At 41.4% G+C, this 26,412-nt stretch overlaps 2 protein-coding genes across 2 annotated transcripts in view; both read right to left on the bottom strand.

Moving 5' to 3' along the window:
- Positions 1-26,412, bottom strand: part of TRPC5 (transient receptor potential cation channel subfamily C member 5) — a gene marked incomplete at its 3' end in the record, with an annotated part of 132,984 nt that overhangs the window by 63,607 nt on the left and 42,965 nt on the right. The window lies entirely within an intron of this gene.
- Positions 13,150-13,656, bottom strand: LOC309797094 (SH3 domain-binding glutamic acid-rich-like protein 2; the record flags this gene model as incomplete). The annotated part of the gene is made up of 1 exon (XM_082610519.1): positions 13,150-13,656. One exon carries the CDS (start codon positions 13,654-13,656, stop codon positions 13,333-13,335), a length of 324 nt encoding a protein of 107 aa, XP_082466645.1. The 3' UTR covers positions 13,150-13,332.

The following is a 26,412-nucleotide window of genomic DNA, read 5'->3' on the forward strand; positions in this document are numbered from 1 at the left end:
GTCAAAATTAGCTAAATGGGATTTCCTGGCAGCTGTTATAATTCTCCCGTGTTGGAGGTAAGGGGCTCTGAAAGTATCTAGTGCTGTGGAATTAAATCCAATGCAATGGCTTGTTCTAACCATGAGATGGCAGCAGAGGGTGATGGGTGCTCACTTCCTACTCCAAAGAGGGAAATTCTAGAAGGGGAGCCTACATGGGAAAACGGCTCACCTGGGAGGGAGCAAGTGACCTAGTGTGTCAGGGCAGTTGATGAAGAGAGCCTGGAAACCACTAAAAACCAAATACGAAGTCAGACAGTACTGTATAGTGCAGGGAACTCCACTCAATAATCTGTAATGACCTATATGGGAAAATAATCTTAAAAAGAGTAGATATGTGTATATGTATAACTGATTCACTTTGCTGTACACCTGAAACTAACACAACGTTGTAAATCAACTGTACTCCAAAAAAAAAAATCAAGACAGGATGTGGTTGGGGGTCAGCTGGGAGTTGAGATCCTACTGGTTTAAATCAAGAGGCTGGAAGGGGAAATACCTCAAGGAATAAAAATATCAAAGCATAGAGCACTAAACCATTGTGAGAATTAGATGAGGAAGCATTCAATAATGTTAGCTATTTTCAACATTATGGCTATTGTTATTATCATGAGATGCAGAACTGTTGCTTCTTGGATGGATAGTCTTGAAGTGACTATATATGTGACCTGACACAGTCTTTGCCTAGACAGTTGGCACACATCAGCACTGCTTCCATGATCAGCTCCTCTGAATGTTCTGAGGGTGTGTTCTGTCATGCCAGTTACTGACTTGGAATTCTGGAAAGGAGACTGATGGCGGTGGTAGCAGCGTTAGGGAGGGGAGGTGGGGAGGAATAGTGCATTGGAGAAGTACATCCAGTTGGAGTCAGTACTGTCCTCATTGTATAGTCAGATCCTATAAATACCTCTAAGAAATTCCAGAATGAAAACTGGATTGTTATGCAAGGCATCTTAGAGGACTGAGAGACAGCTTGGTAGGTAAAGGAGAGAATTTTTCATTGAGAAAGACTGGCAAGTCAGGATTGCAGGAAGGATGGCTTTTTCGGGGCTGGCTAACAAGCTAAAGTATCTCAGGAGGTTCTTTAAAGCCACGATGGAAGATTCCAAGAGTATGGTTTTGGCTCAAAGCAAAAACAGCTTGCTCCGAGTGGATTTCACTGGGTGATTTTTCAGGAGCAAGGCTTAGAGAGACCAACGGAGCTTGGCTCCTGTGTGCTTAATGTAACCCCCCCATACTCCTACACCTCTCCTTCCCCCCTTCTCTCTCCCTCTCTCTCTCTCTCTCACACAAACACACACACACACACACGCAGGCGTGCTTACATGGGCAAAGAAAACATGAGTCCTCAGTGATTTGAGGGCTTTTAGGAAGTCACTTTCCTTCTGCTTCCAGGAAGTACCACTCCAAAGCCAGTTCAATCAAGCCAGCAACATTTACTGAGCACCTACTCTGTGCCAGACATGACTCCAGCGACCAGAATCTCATTCCTGAAGGAAACACCTAGCAAATAATGACAAAATCATATTCCTACCCTCCCTTGAAACCACGAGACTCTCACTAATGACTAAAATAGGAATGGGGCTTCCCTGGTGGCACAGTGGTTGAGAGTCTGCCTGCCAATGCAGGGGACACGTGTTCGTGCCCCGGTCCGGGAAGATCCCACGTGCCGCGGAGCGGCTAGGCCCGTGAGCCATGGCTGCTGAACCTGCGCGTCCGGAGCCTGTGCTCCGCAACGGGAGAGGCCACAACAGTGAGAGGCCCGCTTACCGCAAAAAATAAAAAAAAATAAAAATAAATAAATAAAAATAAAAATAAAATAGGAATGTAAACTCAAAAAAGAAGAAGGTTTGTGTAGCTGGTGGGAGCATAGAATTAGCAGGCATTCTGAGGGAGTAATTATTGCTGCCCACTATCAAGACTATTGGAGCCTGGTGGCTTAATTTTAAAGAGAGTGGTACCTATCCTAACCCATTTCCTTTCTCCTTCCTTCTAGGGGCCAGCCTTATGGTAGGCTTTTAATCATGACTTAATGAGCACTCTACTATGTGCCAGGTACTTTGTATTTTTGTTCATTCCTTTAATCCTTATTCCTCATGATGACTGTATGAAGGAGGTATTATTACTATTCTACAGATGAAGAATCTGAGCCACAGAGAGACTAAAGAACAAGTCTTGAGCCCAGGTCTGTGTATACCACTGATGCTCTAACCCAGGGGCCATTAAACTGGGGGCCAAATGGAGCCTGTTTCCTGTTTGCATAAATCAAGTTTTATTGCAATATAGCCACGCTTATTTTTTACATTGGCAGAGTTGAGTAATTACAACATAGACCTATGACCTATGCTGCCTAAAATATTTGCTATCCGGCCCTTTACAGAAAAAGTTTGCTAACCTGTGGCTCTAACCATCATACAACACAGTCTCCGGTATGTAGACTTTGGAGTTAGAGCTGAGGTCAGACTCTGGCTTGGCCATGTATTCACAGTGTGCCCTTGGACATGTTCTTTTAATTCTCAGTTTCCTTATCTGTAAATGGGAACAATAATATTGCCTGTCTTCTAGGATTGTTGTGAGGATTAAATGAGATACTCCACATGAAAAGTCATTAACACAGTGTCTGGATGCCTTGCACATAGTCAATTCTTTAAAAAGTGGTAGCTGGATTATTTGGAGTATTAATGACAATGGATAGACAAAAGTTAGCTCTGTGCTAGGCACAGAGTGAGTGTTCACTTAAATACCAAATAGTCGTACTTGTCTTATTCTTGCTGATTTGCTAGGGCTTTGGAATGCTGGAAAAAGACTGAAGTTTAGAGCTGGAGGTAGAGGTGTGGGAATCATCAGGGCAGTGAACATAGTGGTTTTTTGGCCTAGAGGGGAGTTGACAGCAGAGGATTTACTCTGGAACAAGCTGTTTAATGCTTTAAGCCTAAATAAGCTTGAACCATATTATATGATAAAAGCAAGGTGTGTGTGTGTGTGTGTGTGTGTGTGTGTGTGTAGTGTGTATGTGAGTGAGAGAGAGAGAGAGAGAGAGACAGAAAGCGAGTCCCAACTCTGAATTTTTTTTCTTGTACCTTCAAAACCTCTCTCCCTGTGTTACACCTGAATGAACTCTAATTCCATTCTTCGAAAAATTTAAAGTTTTCTCTTTTTTTGCACTTTAAAAATCAACTTTATTGAGATATAATTTACAATAGAAAAGCAGCTATTTTAAGTGTGCAGATCAATGACTGCAGTTTGAGTTCATCTTCATCACCCTAAAATTGTTCCCTCATGCTCCTTTATTTTTTTGAAGTTTTCTTAAAGATTCCAGTGTTATTTCTCCAAGTTACTATAGCAACTATAGAAAAAAAATGACTATGCAGTCTACTTCCTTGCTGTTAATCGTGCTTGTTGGTCTCCCTGATTAGACTCTAAATGTCTGTAGGGCAGAGACCTTGGCTTATATCCCCCCGGTTGAGAAGTTGTGTTGCTGCTATTAAATGATGAAGGAATATATATTTGTTCATGATGTATGCGTGTGTGTTCCTGACTAAGGAGGTCCCTGATGGAGAAGGGAGAATGAATTTCAGAAGCAAGGTCTTTGGTAGATGAATGAAATGTGTTAATGTTTCAATGCCCCATTAAGTGACGGAAAAACTAGAAAAACAAATGGGCCCCCCCAAAAAAGAAAAAAACAAAAAACGAAAGGTGGGACCCTAGCTGGGGGGAGCCTTCTTCTGATGGGCGGCTACATCTCTTACTTACCTAGATGGACAAGGAAGTTACCTACAATGCGATGGAAATTCCTATATTAGGGAGGTAAACCATTGGGTTATGGCCCTGCTTTTCTCATAGCCATCTTTTTCTAATGCCTTTGTGAAGGTCAGCTTTTCACTCCCAAGGTGAGTTCCTTTGTAAACAATTTACCACCTGCAAGTGTCCGAGAGGAGACAGAGGACAGTTTTGTCTTGCTGAGGGAGGGAGGGAGGGAGGGACGAGCTCTCTTTCCCCTCTAGGGAGAACATTTGGCTTTTTCTTTATCTGGCAGTTTTCACTTCTCATAATCTAAATTTGGTTGCCCCCCATCGTTATTCAAATGGGATACATATTTCCTGACACTGATGTAAATGTCACTCAAGCAAATTCTCCTTTTTCTCGTCAGGCTGGATGGAAAGCCTATAGCTCTTGTATGGGGGGTGATTTGAAAGTCGGGCCACAGACAAGTTAAGACTTAGCCTAAGGGAGCAAGTGTATTCTCTCACAGACTATCTATCTTAGTTTCTGCATAATGTAACTTCCAGTTGATTCTATGTCAGATGAATATCAAGGCCATAACTGGTCTATACTGTCCGGAGTTCCCTGGCAGTACTTATCTTACCTTAACTGTGGTTGTCATATACTTCTCTGAAAAAGTGAGAAGATGCAAAACTGTAACCGACAGACTCAAAATTCTTGGCTTCTCAAGACTATGGTGGTTGGTTTTGTTTTGTTTTGCTTTTCCCTTTCACCTACAGCTCATATTATTACTCGGTGCATTTTAGCCAGTCATGGCAACATTTCTAAGGTATTACACTGTGTAGTCATCATACTTGAATACCCCAGAGCCGAGGTTTAATACTGTTTTTGGGGTTCAGTCTGTAAGACTTCCATGTTGATGAGATGATTACGTATGCACGATCAGATTTGTGTTTCAGAATGATCCATCTTGGCTGTACGGAAGGTGAATTGGCAAAGGGGGTGGGAGGGAGGGGACTGAGTAGGAGTCTTTTGTAACTTTCCAGGTGAGAGGCAATAAGGGCCTGAATTAGAGCGGTGGGAGTTGAAAGGAGGCGATGGTGACAGAGATATTTTGGAGATAGAATTGACAATATTTGGTAATAAATTGTGTGTTGGGGTGGAAGATAATGAGGAGTTGAGGATACTCTGCTATTAAATGGTATATGGGAATCAGGAGATCAGGACGAGAACTGGATCTGGGATAAATGTGATGAATTCATTTCAGATACGTCCTGGTTGGTCTGCTGTTGAGGGAATTCTCAGGATGTGGGAATTTCAGTGCTAACATTGGGAAAGTCCTGGGCAAACCAGGACTAGTTGGTTACTCTAAATTTAGGATATGCTGGATTTGAAGCGTCTGCGGACAGTGGCCCGGAGGTAGTTGGGTATGGAGGAGTGGTTTGTAGAAAGGACATCAGAGTCAGAGGTGTAGTTTGGAGAGCTGCTGATGTAGAGATGATGGGTGAAACCGTAGGAATGGGTATGAGAATTAAGGGAAAATTCAGAGCATGATATTATAACTACCTAAAATCCCTTGTGGAATTATATCTATATCCTTGTGGATATAAATGAATGAATAAAAAAATTAACGAAGAGAAAACAGTGAGTGAGAAGAAGACAGGAGACTGGAGTTTGAGGCCCACCTACCTGTTGAGGTTAGCTATAGAAAGAAAGAGGCTGAGCCCCAGGAGATCTAAAGGGAACAAGATGATGATTTCATAAAAGCCAAGGAGGAAGAGAATTTCAAAAAGGTGGGAGTCAAGGAAGATAAATATTGAGGATAGGTGATTGGGTCTGGTGATTAACATGTCACTGGTCACCTACAAGAGAACATTTTCTGTGGAGTCCTCCAGTCTGTGGAGTCCTGAAATCAGATTACAAGATGCTAATTAAATAGAGAACGGGAAGAAAGGAAGTATGGGTAGTGAGCATAGACTCATCTTTCTCCTAACAACGAGAATAATTTTCTCCATCGAACACCAACTCAAGATTCATGTCTTCTTACATTTTCCTGAGTGATTGCCATGCCTTCTGCTCTTCTCCTCCTGAAATTTCCTTTAGTACCTGGGGGCTAGACCATACTATGTAGGAAAAAAAATAGCTATGTGATATACTTCTTTATTTTCTGGTAGCTTCAGTGTGCTTGGTTAGTCTCCATATTTGAGTCTAAGCTTCCTTAGGGCAGAGACCACGTCTTATGTCTCCCACAGTGCCAAGAAAGGCTTTCAAGAATATTTGCTAGTTATTAGGATAGGAAGGATAGAAAGATTTTCTAGTGTAGATTTTCTCACTCTCGACACTATTTACATTTTGGGTTGGGTAGGTCTTTGTTCTGGGAGACTATCCTGTGCATTGTAGGATGTTTAGCAGTATCCCTGGCTTACACCTACTAAGTGCCAGTGGCACCTCCCTTCCGGCCTCCAGTAGTTGTGACAACCAAAAGTATTTCCAGATAGTGACAAATGTCCCCTGGGGTGGGGGGAACTGACTCAGTTGAAACCCATTGCTCTAGGTGAGTTGGGCCTAGCTTATTTATTTCCCTTGTACTTCAGCAGGGGCAATCCAAAGCCACCTCCCATTGAGAAACATTGGTGTCCAGTTCACAGCCTCCAGAAAGGGACGGATCATCTTCCTTGGTTACTTGCTTTCAGTTCTGAGACCCTTACACTCATTCTTTTCTCTCTCTTCCCTGGAGTGAATAAATGGCTCAGTACTTGCACTGAAACACAAAGTACTGAAACAGTGTCAACATACTTCCCCTAGGATCCAGACTATCAAAGCAAAGCTGGAGAGAGATTTAATTACAGCAGGGGTTTGTAACATTTCTGCAACTGTAAGGGGCATTTATTAATTTGTTTGCAAAGTCCAACTAGTAGTTAATAATATTCAATATTTTCCTTTTCAAAGTATCTTTCAAGTATATTGTCTGTAGCCTCCTCAGAGATTGGCCAGAGGTTGGAGAAATCAGAGAAAGAGGGACTGTATAAAATAAAGGTACAGAAGGTTTCAGTGCCCCAGCAGAGCAAAGAACCCAGGAGTCAGTCCTTGGCTCTCATTCTTTAGGCTAAACCTGAAGTGTCTCCCTGACACTTTTAGTTATCCCAGTGGGGCCTATGGTTCCAGGAAGACACTTCTTTGTTGTAGTTCAAAGCAATGACTAGATATGGGTTGAGCTCAACTGGGGGGGTGGGGTGAGGATAAAGAAAAACTCTAATATCTAGTCCTGTTCTATCACCCTGTTCCAGGCTTCTGAGGTTCCTTGGTAGTGCCCTATGAATCTCCCTACTGCCCTATGGGCAAGTCCGATACACCAGTCAGTACATTTTAATCAAGTGCCTGATAAATACTCTTAAGACACCCAAAAGTGATGCAAATAAAAGGAGTGAGGTTGCACAAGGGTCACGTTTATTTATTGAACTAAGCATCTTCCAAGTAGTCTTGGATTTTGGCCCCATAACAGCCCGTGAAATAGGTATTATTACTCTCCACCCTCTTTTTACAGAGAAGGACATGTGAAGCTCAGCGAGGTTAAATGACGTGCCAAGGGCTTATAGCGACAAGGTGACATAGCTGTGATTCAGACCCTGATCTGTATAACTCCACACCCTGTGCTCTTATCCACTATGCTGATATGATTCATTTATCTAGTCCACTTTCCCCCCATTTTTTTCAAGTGAGTAATTTACTGCATTTTATAGAAAGAAGAACTGAGGACCAGAAAGTATAAATGACTTGCTTAGGATGGCGTGGTGGTGGTAGTGGTGATGGTAGGCCTAAAGAGCAGAGGGAGAAGCTAGAAAACACACTTCCTTCCTTATACTGCGTGTTTTTTCTACCTACCACATTCTTTCTAGTTCAGAAGATAAGACACTTCTCATTCTGGGAAATAATTAAAGAACTAGAAAAAGCAGTCTGTCATTAATTGTGTGATATTGAATTTCTGAATTCTGTGGTACAGACAAATCCAATGACAGAGCCATTTTCTTTCCCAATGGACATTGAAGACCATTAGTCATACTTAGCCTGCCAGCAGGCTTTGAGTGGGGAGTACATTGCATCCCTGTGGGATCTTCCAGGGAGATGGAGGAGACCAAAGAATATATACACTTTGACCAGGGAACTGGGCTAGAGAATCCAGCTGCCATAAAAAAAAAGCTTGCTATAGCATTACTAAGTTGCTTCTGAGACACTTTGAGGAGGGGTATGAGAAGAGATGCAGAACTAATTGGTATTTTGTGAGATTTAACTGAGTGATGGTGGCAGCACTGAACAACCTTGGAAGTTCCTTGGCCTTGAAGCAGATTGGCTTCCTATTCTCAACTGGACTTCCCCTAGATACCATTGTGCAATGAACTCCCTCCCGTCATTGGATCAAGGTGATTAGTCAGAGCGATGGGGCTAGCCTCTTGCTTCCAAGAAACTAAATTTTACTTTTGCCTGATATAGACAGTCTATTTACATGCAAGAATTTGCTGTTTTGTTGGCAGACTATGGACTAATAAGCATTAGCATTCCTTACAACCCCAGGGATTACTATAAATCCTCAGAGAATTTTGTTGCGTTGGATAAGTCCTAAACCTCCTGGTTATTTTCACCCCCTCTCAATAATTTACTGTAAAAGAATCCTCATGAAGTAGTCTTTTTTGTTTGTTTGTTTTCCCAAAAAAGTGGTCATAGCCCAGAGGTTTTATACAGTTGTAACCATCTCTTTCTTTTCAGCCATTGCCCACACCACACTCCTGGAGGCCTGTCACCAGATTTTCATGCCTCCCTCCCCATCAAAACCATATGCCTGCTCCATTTGTTTTTAAATTTTTTTTGATAATTTAAAAAAAATATTGGAATATAGTTGATTTATGCCTACCCCAGTGTTGAGAAGCAGGCAGAACTGAGGAATAAGGACTGAGCTGATGAGGAGTGGCTTAGTAAGCATATAAGGTTGCTTAAAGCTCTTTGCTCATTTCCTGAGATTTTTAGGGCTAGAAATCAGTACTGTAGTGTGATGGCTCTGGAAAGCACGGGGGTTCTGGAGTCAATTAGTTCTAGGTTGATATCCTATCTCTGTCACTTACTAGTCAGGTGATCTTCAGCAACTCTGTTTTCATACTTATAAAGTGAGGATAACAACTCATTTGTTGCAGCTGTCTATTTTTCTGACCTCATGGCCATTCACCTAGGTCTCTCCTCCTACTTGCTGAGCTATTCTGTCATTTTTGAGCTTTGCCCATTATATTTGACTTTGCCCTGTGATATCCATAGAGTATAGATTGTTGTAATCTAGGCTTCAGTTCGTGACTGTGCAGACCCTCTCTTTGTTTTGTTTGTGGAATGAAAACTCCATGAGGGCAAGGGCTGTGATTATTTGTGCTTACTATCATATTTCCAGTACCTAGGACCATATCTAGCACATAGTAGGTGATAAATAAAATTTGTGGGGTGAGTGAATGAATGCATAAACTCCCTGGTCCTGGTGCCCAGATCAGCCCCATTGCCATAAGGCTGCACACAGCCTGATGTAAGGAGTGGTTTCATCCTACAGGAACAGGTCCTGTTCAGGCACTATCCAGTGAGCAGGGCTACTTACTCGCTTTGCCTTGGATAGTACCTACAAATTTCATTTGGTTCATTCAGGGCTGATACTGAGTCACCCTGTACTGAAGGGGTTAATAGGACTATACAGGCCTATTTAAATTTAACTTAGAATCTGATAAGGATGACAAAAATGATTAGTTGGCCGAAGTGACCTCCCAATGAGGAAAGAATCAAAAGTATTTTACTAAAAATTGAATTATACAAATACATACTCCCAAACCAAATAGTATAGCAGGGTTTTGGAACCAATTACCAGTCTCTTGTCACTAGGGTATTGATGAAACCATTAGACAGGAATTCATGGTTCATGCTCTGAGCTGCATTCATCATCCTGTTCTTAAGTCATCAACTGAGGACTTCAGTATCCTTTAATAGTCCAAGCCAGTATACACCAAACTGGCTACTTCTTCACATTTTGCCTGATAAGCTAACTGTGGAGAGTTCACAGGGTCTACACATGCTCAGAGTTCAGCCTTGTGAAGCTTACACTCCCTTTACTGCAATTGTAGTGTGTCAGCTCTCTCTTTTCTTAACTGCCAATTGCACATTATAGGCAAAAGCTGTGGGTACAGCTCCTGTACTTGCGAACACTTTCATCTCTAGCTGTTAAAAACTGGTTACAAAATGTAGGTGTCCTGGAAGGAATTATATAAACCATCTTGACTGGGTGAAAAGGAAATGTACTTCCAGGTGGAGTGTTACCTAAAAAAGTATCCCCCGGTTTCTTGGGGTGTGTGTGTGTGTGAATTCAGTGGTTGCTTCCTGTGTTACATTATAAATACATCTGACTGCAACGAAGCTAGAAGTAGTCTATTTCCTGTTACAGTGAGGATACAGTGGGGTCATGTATGTTACCTTTTTATGACTCAGAGGGCAGCCTGAAACTACAGGAAAAGTGAGGTAATGGCAGATGCAAACTAAGTGAGCTAAAGGCTGAAAGGAATATATTATTGAGGTTACTCTTAGTAAAGAGTAACTGAGATTTAGCCAAGGCCTAAACAATAATTAAGGCAAGGCCAGAGTCTATCCAAGACGTCAGGCTAGATAAGGCCTAGCTGGGGCTTAAGCTCAGTTAACTTATAGCCATGGTCTTGTCCTAGTTACACCTAACAAGGGTGTAGCCAGGTTCAAAGGCCAGTTAAGGCTAAACTAGGGCTAAGCCTAGTTAAGGGCTAGTAAGCCCAGTTAAGAGGCAGCCAGGGCCAGAGCCTGCTTATGGCCTAGTTGCTCAGTTAAATTCTAGATAACCCAGATAAGGCCTAGCCTAAACATAGTTAAGGTCTAGTCAGTCTAGTTAAGGTGTAGTCAGGGCCTAGGTGTAGTTAAGTACTAGCAAGGACGTAGTTAGGCCTGCCCAGAGCCTAAGCATAGTTAGATTTGTCAGAACCTTATTAAGGTGGAGCCAAGACCTAAGCCTAGTTAAAAGCTGGTAATCTTGGTTAAGGACTCATCAGGGTATTGTTAAAGCGTAAAGAGTGCCATAGCCTACCTTAGGTCAAGTCAGAGCCCAGTAAAGGTCTAGATAGGGCCAAAGCCTTCATAAGTCACAGTCATAGTCTAGTGAAGTCCTAATAGGAGGATAAAAAATGTTTAGTCCTAGTCAGAGCTTAGTTAAGACTTAGGCAGGGCCTAAGCCTAGTTAAAATGTAACTGAAGCCTAGTAGGTCAAGTCAGAAACTCAGCCTGGTTAAGTGTTAGAACTCAAGTACACCTAGCCATGGTCTAAGCCTGGCTTATGTTTAGTCAGAGCCCAGTTAGGGCCTAAATCTACTTAAGTTCTAGTCTCAAATCAGCAGAGGTAGAATCCAGAGCCTAAGTTTATTAAAACCTATTCAAAGCAGAGTTAAGGCTTAGCCAGAGTCTTATTAGGGTACAGCCAGGCTCTAAACCCAGTTAACTAACCAAAATGGTTAAAATCTCCTCAGAGTATGTTAAGGAATAGCCATGGAACTAGCCTAGCTTTCGTTTATTCAGAAGCCAGGTACGGGCTAAATGCACTTCAGTTTTAGTCAGAAACTGGCTGAGGTAGAATCCAGGGCCTAAGCATTTTAAAGCCTAGTTATTCAGAAGCCTTTAAGACCTAAATCCATTCAGTTATAGGCAGAAATTGGGTGAGGTAGAATCCAGGGCCTACACATTTTAAAGCCTAGTTATTCAGAAGCCAGGTAGGGCCTAAATCCACTTCAGTTTTAGTCAGAAACTGGCTGAGGTAGAAAACAGGGCCTAAGCATTTTAAAGCCTAGTTATTCAGAAGCCAGGTAGGGCCTAAATGTACTTTAGCTTTAGTAGGAAACTGGCTGAGGTAGAATCCAGGGCCTCAGCATTTTAAAGCCTAGTTATTCAGAAGCCAGGTAGGGGCTAAATCTACTTCAGTTTTAGTCAGAAACTGGCAGATGTAGAATCCAGGGCCTAAGCATTTTTTTTTTTCTTTTTTTCTTTTTGCGGTATGCGGGCCTCTCACTGTTGTGGCCTCTCCCGTTGCGGAGCACAGGCTCCGGATGCGCAGGCCCAGCGGCCATGGCTCACGGGCCCAGCCGCTCTGCGGCATATGGGATCCTCCCAGACCGGGGCACGAACCTGTATCCCCTGCATCGGCAGGCGGATTCTCAACCACTGCGCCACCAGGGAGGCCCCAGGGCCTAAGCATTTTAAAGTCTAGGTACTCTGAAGCCAGGTAGGGCCTATATCCACTTGTTTTAGTCAGAAGCTTGCTGAGGTAGAATCCAGGGACTAAGCATTTTAAAGCCTAGTTATTCAAAAGCCAGGTAGGGGCTAAATCCACTTCAGTTTTAGTGAGAAAGTAGCAGAGGTACAATGCAGGGACCAAGCATTTTAAAGCCTAGTTTTTCAGAAGCCAGTTAGGACCTAAATCCATTCAGTTTTAGGCAGAAACTGGCTGAGGTAGAATCCAGGGCCTAAGCATTTTATTTTATTTTTTTTAAAGTGTGCAGCAATATTAGTATCTTTTAATATGCCTCCTCAGGGGTTCACAAAATATATCTAACTGAGATCTTCCTTTCTCGAAAAATACAATCCCTTTGCAAAATATATAAGGAACTATTAGTTAGGGGAGGTGCGTTTAAAAATATATGTGCACTTACGCATAATAAGTTGTTGGAGCTGAAATGCCTTCAGGTACGAGTCAGATAATGTCCCTATAAATTAATTATCAGTGCACCTCTGTAAATATATCTTTTAAGTCATCTTACACATTAGGTGAAACTTTTCCTTTGTAAGAGATAAAGGAGCATGTATTTTTCCAAATAGCAATTCTTTTCATCCCTGTCACTTGGTTCTGATCACACATTGTTGCAACAGTGATTTCTGGAAACATCTGTAGGGCTTGGAGGGTTTATGGGGTAAGAATTTCCATTACTAAAAGGAGGCTAGAACATCTAACTTTTTCTACAGTTATGACAAAGCACTGGAATAGTGATGCTTGTGAATCTGCAGCAAAGATCTTTAGCCCTTTGTCAACCAACATTGCTTTTTTTCTTTCTGATCAAAATATTCTAATAGCCTGGCAGACTAATTTCAAGGACACCACCTAGGCAGCCTGAAGAGAAGCAGGTCTGAGCAATCCTGGCATCAACTACAACCCAGGGCAGATCCAGTTATTTTCTCTCTGATGGTGCCACCTGCTTATCACTCAGTTATTCAGGACGCACACCTGTAACAGGTGACTACCTCCGGGTGAGTGAGGCAACTGCAGGCAATTCTGAAAACAAGGAAAAAGTCCACCACGGTCCTGATTTGGTTTAAAGCACTCATGCAATCCCATTAGACCCATGTCTTCCCAAAACACCTTTTCCATGGCAAGCAAAGTTACTGATAATGCATGTGGCTTCTGTCACAGTGATGCATTAGGTAAGCAGGTGTGTGCTGAGTACCAGGGGCACTCCAAAATGCATCTCCGGCCTCTTCCTCTTGTCTTCGCTAAGGTTCTGCCTTTGATGCCAACTGTGATTCCAGGCCTAAGAATGAAAAGACTGTGTTGCTTTCCTCGGATTCAAAGAAACTGTCATAATCTCCACAGTATCGGTTCCCATTAAATATCTGAGGTGGCAGAGGGTTGCCCTGGGCGGGCTTCTTCTCCAGGGGGATGTTCTTGTACATCCACTGCCTCTGCTCTTCTGACATCGTGATGTCCACCTCCTCAAACTCTATCTTGTTGGCTTCCAGAAATCTAACCACATCCTGCTGCTGCTTCTTTATTGCCACGAAGCCCGAGGAGGAGGTGATGAACACGTGGATGACCATCCTCTCGCCGCGCCGAGACTGACCGTCGGCCCCTGGAGGCTCCGGGCCGGCGTGGACGCAAAGGCAGAACTCGGCTGAGAGCCGCCGCCACCGCCACCGCCGGGCACAGCGCTCCGGTCTGGCCAGGGCCTAAGCATTTTAAAGCCTCGTTATTCAGAAGCCAGGTAGGGGCTAAATCTAGTTCAGTTTTGGTCAGAAACTGGCAGAGGTAGAATCCAGAGCCTAAGCATTTTAAAGCCGAGTTATTCAGAAGCCAGGTAGGGGCTAAATCTACTTCCGTTTTAGTCAGAAAGTGGCAGAGGTACAATGCAGGGCCCAAGCATTTAAAACCTAGTTATTCAGAAGCTGGTTAGAGCCTAAATCCATTCAGTTTTAGGCAGAAACTGGCTGAGGTAGAATCCAGGGCCTAAGCATTTTAAAGCCTAGTTATTTAGAAGCCAGGTAGAGCCTAAATGTAAAGTTTTAGTCAGAAACTTACTGGGGTACAAATCAGGGCCTATGCTTATTAGAACCTAGTCAGATCCAAGTTAAGTTTTAGCCAGAGTTTTGTCAAGTTATCGCCAGGGCCTAAACCCAGTTAAAAGTTAGCCAGCATGGTTAAAATCTTTTCAGAGTATGTTTAGGACTAGCCATGGCCTAAGCCTAGCTTATGTTTAGTCAGAGCCGTTAGGGCCCAAATCTACCTAAGTTTTAGTCAGAAACAGCTGAGGTAGAATCCAGAGCCTAAGCATTTTAAAGCCTATTCAGAGTTAAGGCTAAGCCAGAGTCTTTTTAAAATACGGCCAGGCCTTAAACCCAGTTAAGGTAACCAACATGGTGAAGATCGCCTCAGGATATGTTAAGGACTAGCCGTGGCCCAAACCTAGTTTATGTGTAGTTAGAGCCCAGTTAGGGCCTAAATCTACTTAAATTTTAGTCAGAAACTAGTCAGGGGTAGAATCCAGGGCCTAAGCGTATTAAAGCCTAGTCAGAGCCTAGTTAAGGTTTAGCCAGAGTCTTGTCAAGCTATAGCCAAGGCTTAAGCTTACTTAAGGCTTATTCATCCTAGTTAAAGTTTAGCCAGTCCAGTTAAGGTCTAATCAGGCATAAGCTTAGTTAAGTCCTAGTCACAGCCTATTTAGCCTAGTCAGGGACTAAGCCTAGTTTACATCTATTCAGAGACTATTTAAGGCCTAGCTGGACCTACGTCTAGAGAAGGCAAAATCAGTCTCATTTACGATGTAGCAAGGGCCTGAGCCTTTTTAAAGCCTATTTAGCCCAGTTAAGTCCCATAAGGGGCTAAACTTAGTTATGTCCTAGTTAGAGTGTAATTACAGCTTAGCCAGGGCATAAGCCTAGTTAATGCCTAGTCAGAGTATAGCTGAGGCTAAGCCAGGGCCTAAGTCTAGTTAAGGTCTAGTCTTCCCAGTTAAGGCCTATTCAGGCCCTTGACTTTGTTAAGGGCTAATCGAGACTAGGGTAACCAACTCTTTCCAATTTGCCCAAGATTTTCCATATTGAGTGCTGAAAGTGCCAGGCCCTGGAAATTAAAATCCTTTGGTCCCTGGCAAACCAGATTGGTTGGTCACTCTAGTCAAGACTTTTTAAAGAAAACTTTTCTTTGCCTTGGAGTTTATAGTTTATAAAGCGTTATTTCAACAGTATTTGATTATTGCAGCATCCATTTGAGTAGGTGTCATCATCATCCCCATTATACAGACGAATAAACTCAGGTTTAGAGAGAATAAATGCCTTCCTCAGTGGCATATAGTGAATAAGTATCAGGGGTAGAGTTTATATCTATGTTTGAATTCAAAAGCCATGCTCTTATTTTTTAAACTAAACAGGCATCTCCCCATAATTAAACATTGTCTAAATCAGAAAAGTAATACTTGCTTAAGAAATTATCATCATCCTATTTTCAGATCAGGAAAGTGAGTCACAGTGAGTCACAGTGAGCTTAAGCGACCTGCCCAAGGTAAGAAAACTTTGAAACTTGAACCCAGTTACTCTGCCTCCAAATCTCATATTTTTCCCCTTGAAAATAACCTCTTTTCTTCATCCTTCCTACTTCCCCAGTGTCAAATACTTCAGTACATGCCTGTGTGGCTGAGGTTGTTGTATGTTTTCATGTTTCAGTGATGCTTGTGTCCATTTATTATCTGAAGTCCATCAAGCATTTGGTAAACTATGCTTGAGTGGATGCTTCTGTTTTCAGTCTGAGGTTTCTATATTGATGGTTGCTGTTTCATTAGGGGATGTTTGTTGAGCCTGGAAGCAAACCGACTTGGTAGTAGGGTCAAGCCTCAACCTCTTGATTTGCTGTGATCAAAGGAAAAGGGCACTGAAGACAAATGATCTACTTAGTAATTCTTGGGAGGGTTATGGGATACATACATCCCTGTCATAATGACATTCTGGGGACCAGGGAAAGAGACCAGGCCTCCCTCGCTGGTACTGTGTATTCACCTGCCAGAAGGCACTGAGGACTTGGCTTGCCTTTTCCTGGCTGTGCCATTTCTGTTGCCTCCTGTGAGCTTACCAGGGGTGACAGGCATCTCTGTTAAAAAGCCTGTATGTAAATATAGCTGTATCTTCCACTATGTTATCCTGAGGACAAAATAGTTGCCACCCCTACAGAATGTAGCAGCTTCTGGATTGGATGCCAATGGTAGCAGTATGCCAAGCATGAAGTATCCTGTTTCTCTCCTGCCAAGTAAACACCAGCTTCCTCTTCGGTGGTACATTTAAAGGGACAGTCTGCACTTTTCTTGTGTGGCAACGGCAGTGGGGGAGAGCTTTCGCCATGGGCAGTCAGCGGCTTAGATGGTGGCACAGTGGAAGAGGCCACCAGGATGCACCTTCTGTGGCAGATGCCGTCTTAGACTGTAATTTCCCCCTTTGTGCGGTTAAGTTGCTTTGGAGAACTATTTGGTTTAATGTGGAATGCAAGAGGAAGGCAGAGCTGGTTAGGAAGAAACAAATGATTTATTCCACTGAGCAGCTGGTATAGTCAAATGTTGCTTTCTTTCTTGGAGAGAGCACCATTTGGGAATGGAATCATTTTCTCTGACATTCACATGGCTATTCCCCACATAAACTCAGGTCTTTAGATAACTTCACGTGGTTTGGATAACTTCACATGTTTGTATTCCCATGAGCAGGTGCAACACATTCAGCTTCAAGGCACTGGGTTAATGGCAGAAGCAAGGCGTGTCTCTGTTCTAACAAAGAATCTGGAAGGCCTTTCCTCAAGGACTGCGGGCTATGCAGTAGAATGTTGGCAGCTCTAGGAAGAATGCACAGAACTAGGTTCCAGGTTCTACCACATTCCAGCTGTGTGATTTTGGGTAGATCTTTTTGCCTTTCTAGATGTTAATTTTCCTAAATGTAGAATGGAGATAATAAACTCTGGGTTGCCCTACCCATGTTATGTGGTAATTGTGAAGATCAGATGAGATACAATGTGAAAACACTAAAGTGTAAAACACTATAAAAATGTAAGGAGTTATTAGTCCTGTTATTCATTCAACAAATATTTATTGAGTACCTACTACATGCCAGACACTCTTCTTACACTTGAACAAAATAGAGATCACTGCTTTCATGGAGCTTACCTTCTAGAGAGAGCAGCCATAAAATAAATAATAATCATAATAAACAAGTAAACCATATAATATGTACATAAGGTGATAAGTTCCAAGAAAATTGAAAAAGTAGAGCAGAATAAGGAAGCCTAGGAGTGCCAGGGTGGGAGGGGGAGGTTCAATTTTTGAAACTGTGCTAAGTGTAGCTCTCATTGAAAAGGTGAGATGTAAGAAAGGGTTTGAAGTTGGTGAGGGATTTAGCCATCCAGATATCTGAGTAAAGAACATTCCAGGCAGAAGGAATTGCCAGTGCAAAGCGCCTAAAGAGGAAATGTGCCTGGTGAGTTTGGGGAATGACAGAGGTCAGGGTGGCTGGAATGGAGGGAGGGAGAGAGAAGTAGAAGATGAAGTTGCAGATTATATCATGGGGTGCCATGTAGGCCATTATAAGGATCTAGGTTTTACTCTGAAGGAAATGCAGAGACAGTACAGGAGGAGTGACATGATCTGACTCACAGTCTAAAGGGATCACTCTGGCTGTTGTATTGAGAAGAGACTGGAGTGAGGCAAAGAGAATCCTGTTAGGAGGCTGTTGAAATAATCAAAGTGACAGGTGGATGATGGTGGCTCACAATGACAGGTTGTTAGATTTTGGATATATTCTGAAGGCAAAGCCAACAGGGTATCCTGGTGGATTGGACGTGGATTGTGGGAAAAAGAAAAGAGTCAAAGATAAACTCAAGCTCGTTTAGCCTGAGTGGTTAGAAGGACAGAGTTGCTATCTATTTCAGATGGAGAAGGCTATAGGTGGAGTAGGTTTTGGAGGGAAGAGGACCCAGTTTTAGAAATATTGAGTTTTAGATATCAGAAATCATTGTGAAGGCACTTAGATACACAAGTATGAGATTCTGGAGAAAGATCTGAGCTAGCTAAATAAATTTGGGATTCATTGGTAGATAGGTGTTATTTACAGCCTGTATGAAATCATCAAGGAAGCGACTATAGACCAAAAAGAAGAGGACTTGGAGAGTGGTCATGTCAGATGCTGCCTATAGGACAAGCAAGATGAGAACTGGGAATTAACCACTGAATTTAGTAGTGTGGAAGTCACTGGCGACTTTGACAAGGGTAGTTAGGTGGAGTGGCCATTATATTTAATTAAACATATGTTTTAGAGCAGAAATATTTAACCTGGTAATATCAGTCACAGAGATGAGAGAGAGATTTTGTGCTTGTTGAGCAAAACTGCCTTGAGAATCCCCTGCCTCTAGGTAATACTAAAAAGGAAATCCTGTAAGGAATCCTATCAGGACAACTCCATCCAGTCCTTTGCTTGAACAGCATGCTACGGCATGCTGGCAAGAGCCCTCCCAATACCAGACCAGCATGCTGCTCAAGCAAAGGACTGGATGGAGTTGTCCTGATAGGATTCCTTACAGGATTTCCTTGATGATTTCATACAGGCTGTAAATAACACCTATCTACCAATGAATCCCAAATTTATTTAGCTAGCTCAGATCTTTCTCCAGAATCTCATACTTGTGTATCTAAGTGCCTTCACAATGATTTCTGATATCTAAAACTCAATATTTCTAAAACTGGGTCCTCTTCCCTCCAAAACCTACTCCACCTATAGCCTTCTCCATCTGAAATAGATAGCAACTCTGTCCTTCTAACCACTCAGGCTAAACGAGCTTGAGTTTATCTTTGACTCTTTTCTTTTTCCCACAATCCACGTCCAATCCACCAGGATACCCTGTTGGCTTTGCCTTCAGAATATATCCAAAATCTAACAACCTGTCATTGTGAGCCACCATCATCCACCTGTCACTTTGATTATTTCAACAGCCTCCTAACAGGATTCTCTTTGCCTCACTCCAGTCTCTTCTCAATACAACAGCCAGAGTGATCCCTTTAGACTGTGAGTCAGATCATGTCACTCCTCCTGTACTGTCTCTGCATTTCCTTCAGAGTAAAACCTAGATCCTTATAATGGCCTACATGGCACCCCATGATATAATCTGCAACTTCATCTTCTACTTCTCTCTCCCTCCCTCCATTCCAGCCACCCTGACCTCTGTCATTCCCCAAACTCACCAGGCACATTTCCTCTTTAGGCGCCTTGCACTGGCAATTCCTTCTGCCTGGAATGTTCTTTACTCAGATATCTGGATGGCTAAATCCCTCACCAACTTCAAACCCTTTCTTACATCATCAGGCAGAAGGAAGAAATGTATGACTTCTGATCTTCTTTCCAGGTGGTAAAATAAATGAACTGGGTCTCTCCTGGCAAGCTGGCATTTGCCACAGAAACCGAGAGGAGGCCATTACTGGTACTTTGTCTTGCTCTTGTCAAATTTCTGAGAGGTATTCTTGAAGCTCAGTACTAAATCTAGGCTAGGATGGTAAGGGATACAAAGTATACAATGGTATTTGTATGATGCTTCCTTTCTTACCCAAATGATTCACATAGAAAGAGCTGAGAATCTGGGCTGGTTCAGGTGAGGCCTTTCTAGACACAGGGTCATGGCCTTCATTATCTTGCCCATTACTTTCCAGGTACGGTTGGTCCTTGAACAGTCCACTTATATGCGGATTTTTTCAATAGTAGTATAAACACTACAGAACTACATGGGCTGTGGTTGATTGAATCGGCATATGTGGAGGAACCATGGATGTGGAGGGCCACCTGTAAGTTATAGGTGGATTAACCCCCGTGTTGTTCAAGGGTCAATGGGGGATGTTTCCAAGGAACAGCTAGTTAATGCTTTGAAAGATTCATTGCCATAATACCAAGTGGAGGGCCTTTTCCACGCAGCTTGCAACGTGTTGGAGGAATAACCAATGGGCAGCCTGAAGTGTAGTCACTTTTCACCTGCCAGAGCTCAGAGCCAGAGTGAGCAAGGGCTTCAAAGGGGAGAGTGAAGTAGGCCAGGAAGATCCACTAATCCTCAAGGAGTCCCTACGTGACTGGTCTTATGTCTTCCGAAAGGGTTATGTGTGAATTAGAGCCACAAGACAGTCTCGCTCCCTCACATCTTTATCCAAGTGTATAGTCATGTTGGTTCTAACTATGAGATGACATATCTCTGGTACTTCCTTCCAGTTTCTGTAATGCCTGCAGTTGTCTCACCCCGGCTGCCCCCTCCACCTTCCAGGGATCACTAGTCAGTACCCAGGATGCACCACACACTGTTTCCTGGATCCCAGAATTTTCTCCAGAACAATTATATTAGCTAGCATTTATTAAGAACTTATTATATACCAGGCACCATTCTAAACTCGTTGCATGTGTTAACTCACGCAATTCTCACAACTTTTATTACCTTCATTTTACAGATGAGGAAACTGAGGCAGAGTAGTTTAGCAAACTTCTAGTTAGTAAGTGAAAAAATTATAATTCAAACATAGGTCTGTTTGACACAGATCCTACTATTACAACCACTAGCATCATTTTACCGTGTCTCCCAAAGAAAATATACAAACAAACAAAAATTGTTCCTTTTTCCCTCTCAGAAAGCTGAGGGAAGACTCGGGAATAAAATCCCTTTTCCTTTTACCTCTAAGTTTTGTTTTTATTTCCCTTATATTAGACCTCACCTTCTGCACTGGTAATATTTAAAAGCCAAGAATCTTTCTAGAAGCATTACAGCTCTTTTCAGGCTCTCTGGGAGCCTGTGGGTTTCTCATAACAGCCGAGATTCAGGAACAAGCCTGTGCAGAGTCCCACCAAGTCAAGATGGGGTTGCTGTCCTCATGTTTGAAGACTTAGGAAACTATTTGTCTGTCTAGGAAAATAACCAAGAGATATATTTTCAAAAGTGGCTGTTTTTCTCCAGTGATGAAGTTGTTTTTCTGAAGGGTAAGGAAGAATCTGTGATTCTCTCTGCAGCAGTGAGCAACTTTGGAGGAGGAAGAAAGTAATTCAGTAGAATCTGGTCTAAATTGACCATAAGGACATTTCCTACCCTCCATTTTTTTCAGTTTCTGTTTTGAATTTTTCATATATTTTCAAGAAGGGGCCATGTTTAGCTCTTCAGCCACACAATTCTTTCCTTTCTTTCTTGATAAATTAAATATGGTTCATGGGGATTTTAAATGTCAGATCCTATAACAGGCAAATGCCTTATTGCACACAGTTTTTTTAAATTTTATTTTTTAACGCAAAGGTTTGTAGCTTTTATTTTTCTTTTAAAAAAAAGAGTTTAAAGGGCGGATCCTGTTGCTTTGTTCATTGTAGCCCCTCAGATAGCTCCTGCTATGTCAAAATTATAAAATTTGTCCTTTGGGAACAAGGACCTCTTGATGTTTCCTCAGGGGTGGGGAGGGCAGTGAGAAATAATGTCTGGGGGGTGTTTTTATTTTATTTATTTATTTAATATCTTTATTGTAGTATAATTACTTTACAATATTGTTGGGGGTGTTTTTTAAAAAAATCTGTGTTGAATGCATGTATCCAAATGGTATTGCAGCATTAGAAATGGGAGCATTGTTAAAAAATTTACTGTTTGTAAATAGGAAGCTGGCACCTATAGTCACCAAAGGCACATTTTAATCTCTCCCACATAACTGCCTCCCTTCCCATTGGATATGAACTAATTTACCTTGCCTGATGCAGAGAAACTTATCGACTCTAAACATAGACCCAGAGGATTTGGATTCCTTTGCTCCTTTTCCACCCTACTGTTAGACACTTATTGCCAGTTTGCCAGCTATGAGCATCACAAAATAGCAGGGTAGGACTATCTGCTAAAAGAAAAATGGTGGCTTTTGATTAGTTGTGCTGACAAAAATGTTATAAGAGTGAGATTAATAAAAGTCTACAGGGTTAAAGATTCTAGTTATCAGATGGACAGCATGGCCTCTGCCCCAGCCGTCTTTCTGAGCTACTTATAAGATGTGGCTTATCTCATCTTCTGTCAATTTACAACTCCATCCAGCTACAAGGGTCTCTTGCTTTACTTAGCTCTGCCATGAAGTAGGCCAAGGACCCTTCTCTGTACCTTCAGACCTCATTCCATTTCCATTCTGTGATGACCAGCTTGCTGAACACTGACAAGACTCTCATCACTGTCTTGCTGTCCTTACTGGTTTTATAGGAAGGAAACTCAAAATTAAAAAAAGAAAAATTTTTTGAGATATAGCATACATAAGGTGAAATACATCAATTTTAAGGGTACAGCTGAATGCTTTAAAAAAAAACATACGTAATTATATTGACAGAATATTTCCAGCATCCCAGAATGCTTCCTCACATTTCTTCCCAGTCAATAATCACCCGTCCCCCACAAGAGGTAACTACTACATTCACCTTTGTTCTACAGATACATTTGCCTGATCTTAAATTTCATATAAATGGAATTATATGGTATGTACTTTTAGGCATCTGGTTTCTTTCAACATTCTCATACATGTATTTTTGTGGACATTTGTAATCTTTTATTTTATATACTTAGGAGTAGAATGACAAGGCCATTCAATAGAGGTATGTTTAGTTTTAGTAGATACTGCCCAACAGTTCCAAGGAAGTTGTACCAGTTAACACTTTCACCAATAATGTATGAGAGTTCCAGTTGCTCCATGTTCTTCTCAGTGCTTGGTATTGTCAGGTTTTTTCTGTTTTTTCAATTTTAGCTATTTTGGTGGGGTTTTGTGTGTCTCATTGTCATTTTAATTTGCATTTTCCTCATGAGCAATAATGATGAAAATCTATTCATATGTTTGTAGGCCACTTGAAAGTTCTCATCTGTGAAGTGCTATTCGATTCTTTGTTCTATTTTTAAAAATTGGACTGTTTATCTTTTTCATATTGATTTGAAGGAGTTTAAAATATATGTATATATTAGATACAAGTCCTTTGTTAAATATATGTATTGTGAATATTTTCTCCCAATCTGTAGTTGGCCTTTTCACCCTCTCAAGGTGCCTTTTGATAAATTGAAGTTCTTAATTTTAATGAAATCCAATTTATCAATCTTTTTTCATAGTTAATGCTTTTGTGTTGAATAAGAAATCTTTAACTACTGAAGGTCACCAAGATATTTGCCAATGGTTTGATTTAGAAGATTTACTGTTTTACCTTTCATGTTTAGGTCTATGGTCCATTTCAAATTATTATTATCATTATTATTATTATTATTATATCCAGTGTGAGGTAAGGGTCATGGTTCCACTGATTTATTTGTTTGTTCTTGCGTCAGTACCATGCTGTCATATAACTGTAGCTGCATAGCTAGCCTTGATATCTGGTAGTATATGTTCTCCAATTTTGTTCTTCCTTAAGATGTTTTGGCTATACTAAGCCCTTTATATATCCTTATACATTTTAGAATCACTTTGCCTAAAATGCCGTTTGGGGATGGTTTTGAGCTTATTAACTCATTAGCCTCCCTATGTCCTCTCAACTTCAAAATCGTTTGAGGGAGAGACCAGTAGTGTATTTGTGGCAGTCTCCCTCCCTGTAGTGAGAATTTGTTTCCAAAGTACCGCGAGGCTTGGGAGACTTCACTCAGACTTTTCCATGCATGTGCTAGGCTAGAACTCAGCTAACTTCAGGTGAGGAAAATTAGCCCTGCATTTCAGGCTTCTCAAATTTCCAGTCCATTATGCTAACCTCAAACTTTATGCAGATTTCTCATTTTCCTCAGTAGACTCCCTCTGCCTTGGTGCCAAACCTCATCTTCAACTTGTGCCCAGAATTAGCAAATGTCTCAGTGAAGAAAAAAAGTCTGTGATTATCAACATTCTTACGAAAGGCTCTTCACTCTCTGAAATTTTAGTTCATCTTGTCCTTGTTTCCACAGATCGCAGATATCTTTAAAACCTATTAATTTTGTAGTTTATCATTTTGTTGTTGTTTTCTAGTTGTGACGGGAGCACTCGCATCCCATTTGAAAGCGAAAGTCCAGTAAATGTTTGATGGGCATAACCTTGACCCTCTCATCCATCTTGGCTCTATCACAGGTGAGTAGTTTATGAGTGGGCCAATTCAGTAGGTCAGGGGAAGGGCAGGTAAAATGGACACAACATTCCTGTCACAGATGATGGAGATTGCTGAGGGGACTGAGCTGGCTCTCTCCATCCCTCTGCTTTGGGACTCACAGTCAACTTGGAATTCAGCCAGTTTCCAGGGATGGGAAATGAGATTAACATTTTGAGTTCTATTCCTGCTTAGAATGCGATGTCAGCTCTGGCCTGAATAAGGCAAATTTTCCTCCTATAGGCACCTGAATTTGTGCCCTCTGGCACAGGACTTTAGGAATCATACCTGGGCTGACTTCCAATTCTGTGTCTTCACTTACCATGTGGTGGTGGGCAATTTATTTAATTTCTCTGTTCCTCAATGTTTTCATCTGTAATATCACAGTGTTATCAAGTGGATTAAATGTACTAATATTAAATAAAAGTACCCGAAGTGTAATAGGTCTTCAATAAATGTGAACATTTATTAGAATACTTATGGCCATGTCATCTCATCTGATACATAGTTTTTGAGGCTGGGGATCATGCTTGGTCACCTTTTGGGGGTGAGTAAAATTTACATACAGCAGGATGCACAAATATTAAGAGTACCATTCAGTGAGTTTTGAAAAATGCGTAATCTTGTATAACCCATCACCTCAGAAAGTTCTCTTAGCCTCTTCTAGTCAGTTTCCACTCCCCTAGATGCAATTGCTATTTTGATTTTTCCACCATAGATCATTTTGCATTTTCTAGAATTGCATATGAATAGAATCATACAATATATATTCTTTTGTGTCTGGCTTCTTTCATTAAGTACAATGTTTTTGATATCCATCCATGCTGTTATCCCTATCAGTAGTGGCTTTCTTTTTATTGCTGATTAGTATCATATTGTATGAATATATCACAGTTTGTTTATCCATTCTCCTTTTGATTGACATCTGGGCTCTTTCCACTTTTTTTGGCTATTATGCATGAAGCTGCTATAACCATTCTTATAAAAACCTTTCTGTGAACTTTCATTTCTCTTGGGTAAATGCCTCGGAGTAGAATTGCCAGAACTGGATAGGTGCTTGCCTGGTTTTATAAGAAACTGCCAGACATTTTCAAAGAGGTTGTATCATTTTATACTCCCATAAGCATGTGTGAGAATTCTGGTTCCTCTACATCTTTGTCAACCTTTGATGTTGTCAGTCTAATTTTAACCAGTCTAGTGAGTATATTGTGGTATCTCACTGTGATGTTAATTTGCATTTCCCTGATGACTAATGATATTGAATATGTTTTCATGTGCTTATTAGCTACTTATTTTCTTCCTTTGTGAAATGTTTGTTCAACTCTTTTGCCCATTTTTAATTGGTTTGTTTGTCTTTTTATTATTGAGTTGTAGTAGCTCTTTATATATTCTGGTTACAAGTTCTTTGTCAGAGATATTTTTTGTGAATATTTTCTCTGTGCATTGCCTGCTCATTTTATTAACCATGTGTTTTGATGAATTGTTTTATCTTTGTACCCCCTGCTATCCATGAATATTTGACACTTGATAATATTTACTGAATGAAAGAGTTAAAAGTTGTTCCTCCCTCCCTTCTTCCCTTCCTTTCTTTCTTTAACAGTACTTACCGGTTACCTACTCTGCGGCAGCCTTTCTTCTATGCCTTGGGTATACAGCAGAAAACAAAACAGACAAGCTTCCTAATCTCATGGAACTTCATTTTAGTCTATATGTATGTGGGGTGGGGTGACAGACAGAAAAACAAATGAATAAACAAGAAAATATGAGGTGATTATAGGTGCTATAATGTAAAAATGTGCTGTATGCAAAACGAGAAAGGGATGATTAAGAGGCTTTTTAAGGTTGGAGGGTCTGAAATCTGAGGAGATGATATTTAAGCTGAGACCAGAATGACAAGAAGCCATTTTTTTTTTCTGGGGGAGAGGGATTCTAGGCAGAAGGAACAGCTAATAAAAGGGTCTTTAAGGTGAGTTGGGGCTAGGTGCAAACTATCCAAAATACACCTTTAGGCAAACACCTTAGGTTCAGGGTTTGGTTGCTTTGGAAATTATCATAACTGGAATAAGCTGATGCTATACACTTACTATTTCCTAGCACTGCAGTACTTGCTAATTTCTCAACACCCTCGCTGCCCTCGCCCCATCCCCAGCTCCTAGGTTCCAAGATGCTTTGAAGATAGGAATTGTGGATTAGCTAACACAGTGGTCAACA

The sequence above is a fragment of the Mesoplodon mirus genome (assembly GCF_964341445.2).
Source record: "Mesoplodon mirus genome assembly, chromosome: X".
NCBI lineage: Eukaryota > Metazoa > Chordata > Mammalia > Artiodactyla > Ziphiidae > Mesoplodon > Mesoplodon mirus.